The following is a 12,500-nucleotide window of genomic DNA, read 5'->3' as shown; positions in this document are numbered from 1 at the left end:
TTTATAACCCCACCCCCCAAAAAACAGAATAAACAAATGGTATTGTGTGTGGTTTGTTGTTTATTTATTTTTGGATCATTTCAGGTAGAACTTGAACATCTCCACAGTATAACTCTTTTTTGTCTGATTTAAGATAAAATGCATTCAGCTGTCATCATGCTACAGATTTTAGTTTAGTGTTTACTGTTTCAGCCAGAAGGAGAACCTCAAGGTTCTAGTGGAGGCTACTTGGTGTTTCGGACAGACAGCCTTATTGTCACTAGACTCCAGGTTATTGTTTGTTCCTCTCCAGGTCAGGTGTTAGACGAGGTTCTGCAGCGCTGTGTGGATCCAGCTCAGTGTCAGGTGTGTTTGCATAAAGGAGAACGGATTTCACACGGAAAGCAGATCATTCTCAATCACAACGACCCCCACCTCTGTCAGATATGGTACGTTCCCTCATCCGTGGGTCTGATTCTAAATGTAAATGAAATGTAAATGATTTACAGGATGCAGCTTTCAGATAATTAAACTCATTAACTCATAGTTCACATTATGAGAATTTTCTTGAGTAGAAGAAGAGAGAGAAGATTTTCCAGACTTGTAAATGTAATAGTTTAGCTAGCTAGTTTAGCACGCATTTTATACCCTTGTGTTTCAGTCACTGTGAGGAGAACACGCTGACGTGTGGACCATGTGCTATCTCTGGCCCCGCCACCACACCGAGCCCCGAAGCTGGCTTCACCACGCCCACACCGTTGCCCTTCTCCACCGCCGTACCCGAGGACGCCTGTGATCGAGCCATGGACCTGGCCTTCCTGGTGGACGGCTCCTCGTCTCTCAGCGAGGAAGACTTCGGCTTGGTCAAGCTCTTCATCCTGGGTGTGGTGGAACGTTTCCGCATGGGCTCGGCACACACCCGGGCCACGGTGCTCCTCTTCCACTCTGGAGTGAAGAGCTACGATATGCAGGTGCAGAAGTGGATCTTCAAGAAAATGGTGCGTGATATGCACTACAGCGGCGGCAGTGTCGCCTTTATGGACGAAGCCATCAAGTATCTATCCGTTTACATTTACGACAAGAACAAGCGAGAACATGCGGGTCGTGTCGCTATTTTGTTGACGGCTAGTAAAAACCCCCGGCCCATGCGCACCACTCAGCGCCTGCTCAGGAAGAAAGACATCACCATGCTCACCATCACTCTGGGGCCTGAGGTGGACATGGCGCAGGTCAACGATATTACAAAAGCCACACCCAGTAGTCGGGCGTATACTCTGAGCAGCGCAGGAGAGCTGGACAGCCGGGCTTTAGAGGTTACAGATTACCTCTGCACCTTAGGGTTGGACCCTGAACCTCCAAAGAAGCCAACCACCCAGAAAACCAAAACATTTTCAACCAATACCAGCACCACCACCACAAGTCCTGTAGCAGTCCGGCTTAGCACAACACCTGCCACTGTCCCTCCAGCCGCTGCCATTATTACTGCATTTCCCAGCACCCTCAGCCCTGGAACTACTCTTCCTCCTCCGAGCGTGACCTTGCACGACATCACCATCCTTCTAGAGGGGTCAGATAGTGTAGGCGAAGATAGTTTCAACCGTACTCGAGATGCACTTGTTGACATCCTGGCCTCGTTTGAACAGCAAGACAAAGAGAAATACCGCGTCACGGTGATGCAGTACTCTTTCACGGTTACCGTGGAGATTAGCCGAATGGAGCTTCTGCACCGGGAACGGCTCCTGCACCAACTACAGCAGATCCGCTTCCGAGGTGGCGAGCAGATCAACACCGGTCACGCAATTCGCTCCATCTACGAGACCATCACCACCGAGACACCAAGTCGCTCTCCAGACCAGATGGTGTTCCTCATAACACAAAATCCACCCACTGATGTGATCCAAAGGCCACCAAGTTCCACCCACACTCAGATATTCCCTATCGGGATTGGTCCACACGTGCGGGAGGTGGATCTTGAACCACTGAGTTTCCCTCACGCACCAATCATGTTAAAGAACACTGAGCAGCTGAGATCACTGGGCCCCCTGCTGGTCAACATCAGTAGGACACGAAAAGAACCGTTTAAACCTGTGCTGCCACCACGAGCCACGCTGCCCCCTGCAGGTCAGAACACACACTACAACACAAAGTGCTTTAGTGTTATAACTGACTCCCAGTTCTTCATATCCTCCAATCAGATACTGAATGCTCACAGTCACATGACTGAAAGTTAAACGTGTGTGTGTGTGTGTGTGTGTGTGTGTTTCAGTGCCCTGCTCCAAGCCTATGGATGTCCTGTTTTTGCTCAGAGCTTCTTCAGTTGATCAGTTTGAGGATCTGAAATCATTCGTCAAATCCTTTATAAGGAGCACTGATATCGGTGAGCAGGGTTTATTTTTATATTTTTATATCATTTTTTATAAAATAATATTATTAGAAATTAAAATCATGCGCAGAAACACAATAAACAGTTTATACTGCATACACAAGTGTCACCTCTCCATCTCCAGTCCACTGTTCTGTTTTAAGTTCATGTCTTGTGTGTGTGTGTTGTTGTGAATGTGTGTGTGTGTGTTTTATTGTGTTGTTGTGAATGTGTGTGTGTGTGTTTTATTGTGTTGTTGTGAATGTGTGTGTGTGTGTTTTATTGTGTTGTTGTGAATGTGTGTGTGTGTTTGATTGTGTTGTTCTGAATGTGTGTGTGTTTGTGTTGTGAATGTGTGTGTTTTATTGTGTTGTCGTGAATGTGTGTGTGTGTGTTTGATTGTGTTGTTGTGAATGTGTGTGTGTTTGTGTTGTGAATGTGTGTGTGTGTTTGATTGTGTTGTTGTGAATGTGTGTGTGTTTGTATTGTGAATGTGTGTGTGTGTTTGTGTTGTTGTAAATGTGTGTGTTTGTGTTGTGAATGTGTGTGTATGTTTGATTGTGTTGTTCTGAATGTTTGTGTGTTTGTGTTGTGAATGTGTGTGTGTGTTTGATTGTGTTGTTGTGAATGTGTTTGTGTTGTGAATGTGTGTGTGTTTGATTGTGTTGTTGTGAATGTTTGTGTGTTTGTGTTGTGAATGTGTGTGTGTTTGATTGTGTTGTTCTGAATGTTTGTGTGTTTGTATTGTGAATGTGTGTGTGTGTGTTTGATTGTGTTGTTGTGAATGTGTGTGTGTTTGTGTTGTGAATGTGTGTGTGTGTTTGATTGTGTTGTTGTGAATGTGTGTGTGTTTGTATTGTGAATGTGTGTGTGTGTTTGTGTTGTTGTAAATGTGTGTGTTTGTGTTGTGAATGTGTGTGTATGTTTGATTGTGTTGTTCTGAATGTGTGTGTGTTTGTGTTGTTGTGAATGTGTGTGTGTTTGTGTGTTTGATTGTGTTGTTGTGAATGTTTGTGTGTTTGTGTTGTGAATGTGTGTGTGTGTGTTTGATTGTGTTGTTCTGAATGTTTGTGTGTTTGTATTGTGAATGTGTGTGTGTGTGTGTGTTTGATTGTGTTGTTGTGAATGTTTGTGTGTTTGTGTTGTGAATGTGTGTGTGTGTGTGTGTGTTTGATTGTGTTGTTGTGAATGTGTGTGTGTTTGTGTTGTTGTGAATGTGTGTGTGTTTGTGTTGTGAATGTGTGTGTGTTTTATTGTGTTGTTGTGAATGTGTGTTTGTGTTTCAGGTGGTAACACAACTCAGGTAGCCGTGATACAGTACGGAGAGAAACCTGTGGAGTCTGTGAGCTGGAGAGATCCACAGAGCTCAGAAAACCTTCTCCAGCTGCTGGATAAACTACAGAAGAGTGCAGACAATTCAGCAAAACTGGGTACATGCTACACAACACACCAAACACAACTACACAACACAACAAACACAACTACACAACACACCAAACACAACTACACAACACACCAAACACAACTACACAACACACCAAACACAACTACACAAGACATCAAACACAACTACACAACACAACAAACACAACTACACAACACACCAAACACAACTACACAACACAACAAACACAACTACACAACACAACAAACACAACTACACAACACAACAAACACAACTACACAACACACCAAACACAACTACACAACACAACAAACACAACTACACAACACACCAAACACAACTACACAACACACCAAACACAACTACACAACACAACAAACACAACTACACAACACACCAAACACAACTACACAACACAACAAACACAACTACACAACACACCAAACACAACTACACAACACACCAAACACAACTACGCAACACACCAAACACAACTACGCAAGACACCTAACACAACTACACAACACAACAAACACAACTACACAACACAACAAACACAACTACACAACACAACAAACACAACTACACAACACACCAAACACAACTACGCAACACACCAAACACAACTACACAAGACACCTAACACAACTACACAACACACCAAACACAACTACACAAGACATCAAACACAACTACACAACACACCAAACACAACTACACAAGACATCTAACACAACTACACAACACAACAAACACAACTATACAACACACCAAACACAACTACACAAAACACCAAACACAACTACACAACACACCTAACACAACTACACAACACAACAAACACAACTACACAAGACACCAAACACAACTACACAAGACACCTAACACAACTACACAACACAACAAACACAACTACACAACACACCAAACACAACTACACAACACAACAAACACAACTACACAACACACCAAACACAACTACACAACACAACAAACACAACTACACAACACAACAAACACAACTACACAACACAACAAACACAACTACACAACACACCAAACACAACTACACAACACACCAAACACAACTACACAACACAACAAACACAACTACACAATACACCAAACACAACTACACAACACACCAAACACAACTACACAACACACCAAACACAACTACACAACACACCTAACAAAACTACACAACACACCAAACACAACTACACAACACAACAAACACAACTACACAACACACCAAACACAACTACACAACACACCTAACACAAATACACAACACACCAAACACAACTACACAACACAACAAACACAACTACACAACACACCAAACACAACTACACAACACACCAAACACAACTACACAACACACCTAACAAAACTACACAACACACCAAACACAACTACACAACACACCTAACACAACTACACAACACACCAAACACAACTACACAACACACCAAACACAACTACACAACACACCAAACACAACTACACAACACACCTAACACAACTACACAACACAACAAACACAACTACACAAGACACCAAACACAACTACACAAGACACCTAACACAACTACACAACACAACAAACACAACTACACAACACACCAAACACAACTACGCAACACACCAAACACAACTACACAAGACACCTAACACAACTACACAACACACCAAACACAACTACACAAGACATCAAACACAACTACACAACACACCAAACACAACTACACAAGACATCAAACACAACTACACAACACAACAAACACAACTACACAACACACCAAACACAACTACACAACACACCTAACACAACTACACAACACAACAAACACAACTACACAACACACCAAACACAACTACACAACACACCTAACACAAATACACAACACACCAAACACAACTACACAACACAACAAACACAACTACACAACACACCAAACACAACTACACAACACACCTAACACAACTACACAACACACCAAACACAACTACACAACACACCAAACACAACTACACAACAAAACAAGCACAACTACACAACACACCAAACACAACTACACAACACAACAAACACAACTACACAACAAAACAAACACAACTACACAACACACCAAACACAACTACACAACACAACAAACACAACTACACAACACACCAAACACAACTACACAACACAACAAACACAACTACACAACACACCAAACACAACTACACAACACAACAAACACAACTACACAACACAACAAACACAACTACACAACACACCAAACACAACTACGCAACACACCAAACACAACTACACAAGACACCTAACACAACTACACAACACACCAAACACAACACACCAAACACAACTACGCAACACACCAAACACAACTACACAAGACACCAAACACAACTACACAACACAACAAACACAACTACACAACACACCAAACACAACTACACAACACAACAAACACAACTACACAACACACCAAACACAACTACACAACACACCAAACACAACTACACAAGACACCTAACACAACTACACAACACACCAAACACAACTACACAAGACATCAAACACAACTACACAACACACCAAACACAACTACACAAGACATCAAACACAACTACACAACACAACAAACACAACTACACAACACACCAAACACAACTACACAACACACCAAACACAACTACACAACACACCTAACACAACTACACAACACAACAAACACAACTACACAACACACCAAACACAACTACACAACACACCTAACACAACTACACAACACAACAAACACAACTACACAACACACCAAACACAACTACGCAACACACCAAACACAACTACACAAGACACCTAACACAACTACACAACACACCAAACACAACTACACAAGACATCAAACACAACTACACAACACACCAAACACAACTACACAAGACATCAAACACAACTACACAACACAACAAACACAACTACACAACACACCAAACACAACTACACAACACACCAAACACAACTACACAACACACCTAACACAACTACACAACACAACAAACACAACTACACAAGACACCAAACACAACTACACAACACACCTAACACAACTACACAACACAACAAACACAACTACACAACACACCAAACACAACTACACAACACAACAAACACAACTACACAACACACCAAACACAACTACACAACACACCAAACACAACTACACAACAAAACAAGCACAACTACACAACACACCAAACACAACTACACAACACAACAAACACAACTACACAACAAAACAAACACAACTACACAACAAAACAAACACAACTACACAACACACCAAACACAACTACACAACACACCAAACACAACTACACAACACACCAAACACAACTACACAACACACCTAACACAACTACACAACACACCTAACACAACTACACAACACACCAAACACAACAAACTGACCGAAATGTTTTACTGTCCAGAATGTTACAAATGTCCAGTACTGAGGTTTATCCTGAACTTCTGCTATAGATAGAAGATAATAGAATGAAATATCAGATGAATTTAATTCAGGATAAAGTCTATAGGAATACATTTTCTAATTATTATCTTAATTATCAAATTATTCTTAATTAGTTAAAGATACAGTAATGTAATATTTACATTCCACTAAAGTTAAAAAAAATAAGTTTTATTTGACTTATGCATTAAATCATGTATAAAGTATACATGATTACATACATTTAATAAATATTTTTATATTCAGGATTTAAATAATATACTGAATTAATAATATAATTCATTAATAATATACTGAAATAATCTAATGAATTAATGTAAAATGAAAAAATAAGATATTTTTATTAAAAGTTATTGCATTATTACTTTTTAATTGTTGTCTACTTTAATCAGATTTCACTCAGATGATATGACGTGTTAATTATTATTGTTGATGATGTTGATGTTAGATTTCGTCTATTAAAGAGTTATTGTGGCTTTTTGTTTAGGCGCTGCATTACGATTGGCTGTTCAGAGTTCCATTTCCTCCTCTAGTGGAGGCCGCATGGGCGTGGCCAAAGTGGTAGTGATGCTGGTGACTGACAGGTCGATGGATTCGGTCCAGGAGCCTGCAAACGAGGCTTTAACTGCAGGTATATGACTTTAAGTGTGTTTTAATAATAAAGCAGGCTAATTAATGACTCGTTTGTAATTCAGATGTGTGTGTGTGTGTGTGTGTGTTTGTGTTTTAAAACCCAGGTGTGTCAGTATTCCCCATCGGAGTGGGTAAGCAGTACGACAGGAATGAGCTGATCACGCTCGCTGGCCTTCACACACAAGAGAACATCATAGAGCTGAGGAGCACAGATGACCTGCTTGCCATGGTTACCATGGACAGATCCTTCACCGATAAACTCTGCAGGGGTGAGACACACACACACAGACATGCACACACACACACACACATACACACACACACACACACACACAAGAAATGAAAATGATGATGATGATGCCGCTGCTGATACTGCTAATGATGATGCTGATGATTATAATGATGATGATGATTATAATGATGATGATGATGTTCCTCAGCGGGTCCTCCTGGAGTGTGTGTGGATGATGATGGAAAGGAGAGGAAGGTGAGGAAGAGTTTTAAACACTTTACTTCAGTAGTCCTGTACCTAGAGCTGATCTTCATTCCATCAGTTCTGCATGATGATGAAATTCTGTAAGCCAGGTCAGGCTCAGCTCAGCGTCTCAGGAACTCTTTTATTTATTTGTTGTAGTGAATAAAGAGCAGATGTTCCTGCTTAGTTCATTATTTCTTTAAAGTGCAGCATCTGAGTCAGGCTAGATTAGATTAGTATTCAGATTCAATAAAATTATGAAAGGATTAAATAAAATGATGTTGATAATGGACTGATCCATGATGATGATGATGATGATGTTTCCTAAATGCATCAGTGCCAGACATTTTTTGTTTAATCCGTGTGTGTGTGTGTGTGTGTGTGTGTTAGCCTGGAGAGACATGGCTGTTAGCAGATGGCTGTCACTCGTTGCTCTGTAACCCGTCTGGGGTCACGACCCTGCAGAGCCACAGAGTTAACTGTGAGAGACTGGAGCGTCCGACCTGCAAAAACAATCTCCGAGCTATAAAAGTGAACCAGACCTGCGGCTGTTCCTGGGCCTGCCCCTGTGAGAACACACACACACACACACACACACACAGTGAAAAGATAAAGATATTGTGTTGTCTGACTGATTGTACTTCCCACAGGTATGTGTATCGGCAGCTCCACCAGTCATGTGGTGTCGTTTGGGGGCGTGGCTCTGAAATTGAAAGGTGCCTGCTCCTATTCGCTGCTTCGATCAGGAGGGGCGGAGATAGTGCTTAACACGGCTAAATGTCGGGACTCACCCAGTCAGATCTGCATGGAGAGCCTGGAACTGAGAGAGGGTGGAGTTCAGGTGGTGCTGGGAAATGATATGAAGGTAAAGGTGATGGAAAGGTGGCACGAGTGGTGCAACAAAAAAGTATTTAACTCCTGATGATGTCACAGCTCATAGCAGCTCAGAGTCAAGAGAGCAAAACTGAGCATGCTCTCTGGGTGGGAGGGGCATACTCACTCTCCCCTGTCAGTCACAGCAACACTAGCCAATCACAGCGTCTGTGTGCTCATGTATGTGTAGGAAGGTGGAGAGCCTTTACTCTCCCTAAAAACGAGGGTTACATAACCTGACCTGTTACATGGATTAAGATGGTGCATCTAATCTATGTTCATCCTGAATAATGATTGTGTGTGTGTGTGTGTGTGTGTGTGTGTTGTAGGTGAGAGTAGATGGCGTTGTTACTCCAGTACCCTTCAGACGCGGAGGTGTAGCCGTCACACAGATTGGAGCTCTTCTTCATCAGCTACGCTCGGAGAAACACGGCTTCACCCTCAGCTTCACTCCACACAGCAACGAGTTCACTATCAGCCTCGATGTCACCATGGCAACCAACACCACCGGCATCTGTGGTACATGTACACACACACACTTTCCTGAGCTGGTACACCGGGTCAAGCCTAGCACTTCAGGGACCAAAAAAACTGACTTAACGTCACACTGTCCAGCATGGGCAAAACTTTTATACATCAGATCAGACGGAGCTTCAGGTTCATTTAAACACAAATTTAAATGAAATTTAATTTTCCCGTCCAACTTGAGTGTTCCAGGGATAGTCTCCAGATCTCCACACACTCTGACCAGGATAAACCATGTTGATGAATGAAAGGAGTGGTTTGTCCTGCTCAAGATGAAATGATGATGATGTTTTGTTTTTTATTAAAAATAAGCATGTGATTGTTGATAAGCTGTTGTGGTGTAATAGGAATAAAACACTTGGGGTTTTGCTGTTAGAGGAAAATAATCAACTTCAGTATGTTCACAGAGACTCAGCTTCACCCCATCACCCCAGTGTTGATTACTTTCCTGTAACAGCATGCTCCTGTAGTGTTTAACTCCTTCAGCTGTGGTTTAACTGACCTGTCCTGCTTTGTCTCAGGTTCTTGCTCAGATGATCGGCCAGACCTGCTGCTTCCAGACGGCTCCGTGAGCAGGGACTCGGACGCGTTCCTCCGAGGCTGGGCTCTGGGCGAATGTGTGGAGAGTGTGACGGAAGTGTGTGAGGCGGGCGTGGCTCAGAGCTGCGAGCTGTTAGCCTCCGAGGTATTTAGCGAGTGCCATAATCTGGTCCCACCTCAAGATTACGTGGAGATGTGCAGGAAGGTGGCGTGTCACCCCTCCATGGTGTGCGACCTTCTCGCCGCCTACAGCAGTGTGTGTCGACAGCAGGGGGTGTGTGTACACTGGAGGACCCCCAACCTGTGCCGTGAGTCTGTGTGTGTGTGTGTGTGTAGTTATCACATTTTTGCATTAAATGTATTTTAAAATGTAGCATTTTATTGATACATTTTAACTTATTGAATAATTTAATTAAATAATAGACACATGAAATTTATTTGTGTGTGTGTGTGTGTGTGTTTTCACATTTAGCCATGACTTGCTCTAAGAACATGGAGTACGATGCATGTCGTAAGGGGTGTGTGGAGCAGTGTGGCCATGCCCAGTCTCCCCTGGGGGATGTGGATTGGAGGGGTGATGGGATAGGGGGCGGGGATCAGTGTTGGACCATGCCCACTGAGGGCTGCTTCTGTCCTCATGGTACAGTCCTGCGAGGGGAGGAGTGTGTTACCCAAGAAGCCTGCAGTCAGTGTGTGGACCACCATGGACAAGTCCACCAGGTACACACACACACACACACACAGAAAACACGTATATATCTATAAACACGGCTGTAAAATTGTGTAGGAGAATGTATACAACTCTCTGATGACCGTGTGTGTGTGTGTGTGTGTGTGTTACAGTTCATGGACAGTTGGACTCCAGATGATAACTCATGTCTGCTGTGCTTGTGTTTAGATCAGCAGCATATAAACTGTACAGCTCTGCCCTGCACTAACGCTAAAGGTCTGAACATCACTATTACCCTCTCTCTCTCTCTCTCTCTTCTCTCTCTCTCTCTCTCTCTCTCTCTCTCTGTCTCTCTGTCTCTCTCTCCTCTCTCTCCTCTCTCTCCTCTCTCTTCTCTCTCTCTCTTCTCTCTCTCTCTCTCTCTCTCTTTCTGTCTCTCTGTCTCTCTCTCCTCTCTCTCCTCTCTCTTCTCTCTCTCTCTCTCTCTCTCTCTCTCTCTCTCTCTGTCTCTCTGTCTCTCTCTCCTCTCTCTCCTCTCTCTCTCTCTCTGTCTCTCTGTCTCTCTCTCTCCCTCTCTTTCTCTCTCTTGTATATCTCACGTTGATTACAATAGTTCTATAGCACTATGTGCTTATGGTGTTGTTATGGTAACTGTTGCTGTGTTACAGCCCCAGTGTGTGGAGCGTGTGAGATCCTGGTGGAGAAAAGGGAGTCAAAGTGCTGTCCCGAGTATGAATGCGGTGAGAAAACATCACACGAGACACTGTGCACTAGTGATAACAACACAGTGCTAATCTACCAAGGACACCTTTAATGTGTGTGTGTGTGTGTGTGTGTGTGTGGTTCCAGTGTGTGACACAGTGAACTGTAAGCTCTTGGCTCCTCCCCAATGTGGAAATGGTCTCACTTCAGTCCTGACGAACCCGGGAGAGTGTGCACCTGTCTATCAGTGTGGTATGTGCTGTTAATAACAATAACATCCGCAGGTCATAGAACAGACCACATGACGTTTTCTGTGACACTTTTACGACTCTGTTATGTCAGTCTTACGATGCAGGCTTCATAACATGGTGATCCATAGTGCATTAACACTCCTCTCTCTCTCTGTCTCTCTTACTTTCTTTCTCTCATTCAGTCTGTAGAAAAGACCAGTGCTCTATAACCAGGCCATCATGCCCCGCCCACAAAAAGCTGTCCATCAAACAGACTGACTGCTGTGATTCTTTTGAATGTGTGTGTAACTGTCAGAACTCCACCCGGGTTTGTCCCCACGGTTACATCACCAAGGAGGCGACCAATGAGTGTGGCTGTGTGGAGGTCACCTGCCTGCCCGATAAAGTGGGTGTAAATATTCTAAATGATTTTAAAAATAAAAGGGAAAGAATGAAGAAAACTCACTCAAATTCACTACCCTATGTGTGCAGGTGTGTGTGCTGGATGGTGTGGTGTATCAGATAGGCAGTAAATGGGAGCAGAAGTGTAAGATGTGTACG

At 42.9% G+C, this 12,500-nt stretch overlaps 1 protein-coding gene across 1 annotated transcript in view; it reads left to right on the top strand.

The window, feature by feature from the left end:
* The window catches only part of vwf (von Willebrand factor), a 40,603-nt gene that overhangs the window by 17,010 nt on the left and 11,093 nt on the right, over positions 1 to 12,500 (top strand). The window contains exons 27-43 of the mRNA XM_058387614.1: positions 293 to 428; positions 641 to 2,100; positions 2,246 to 2,356; positions 3,628 to 3,771; positions 7,779 to 7,922; positions 8,029 to 8,193; positions 8,365 to 8,411; positions 8,790 to 8,967; positions 9,050 to 9,264; positions 9,602 to 9,791; positions 10,319 to 10,645; positions 10,810 to 11,057; positions 11,181 to 11,283; positions 11,676 to 11,747; positions 11,857 to 11,961; positions 12,143 to 12,345; positions 12,432 to 12,500. The exon at positions 12,432 to 12,500 is cut by the window's right edge and continues 81 nt beyond it. Coding sequence (XP_058243597.1) covers positions 293 to 428; positions 641 to 2,100; positions 2,246 to 2,356; positions 3,628 to 3,771; positions 7,779 to 7,922; positions 8,029 to 8,193; positions 8,365 to 8,411; positions 8,790 to 8,967; positions 9,050 to 9,264; positions 9,602 to 9,791; positions 10,319 to 10,645; positions 10,810 to 11,057; positions 11,181 to 11,283; positions 11,676 to 11,747; positions 11,857 to 11,961; positions 12,143 to 12,345; positions 12,432 to 12,500 — 3,917 coding nt within the window. The remainder of the gene's footprint in view (positions 1 to 292; positions 429 to 640; positions 2,101 to 2,245; positions 2,357 to 3,627; positions 3,772 to 7,778; positions 7,923 to 8,028; positions 8,194 to 8,364; positions 8,412 to 8,789; positions 8,968 to 9,049; positions 9,265 to 9,601; positions 9,792 to 10,318; positions 10,646 to 10,809; positions 11,058 to 11,180; positions 11,284 to 11,675; positions 11,748 to 11,856; positions 11,962 to 12,142; positions 12,346 to 12,431) is intronic.

Source organism: Hemibagrus wyckioides, linkage group LG04 (assembly GCF_019097595.1).
Source record: "Hemibagrus wyckioides isolate EC202008001 linkage group LG04, SWU_Hwy_1.0, whole genome shotgun sequence".
NCBI lineage: Eukaryota > Metazoa > Chordata > Actinopteri > Siluriformes > Bagridae > Hemibagrus > Hemibagrus wyckioides.
This window is presented reverse-complemented; position numbering and strand designations above follow the sequence as displayed.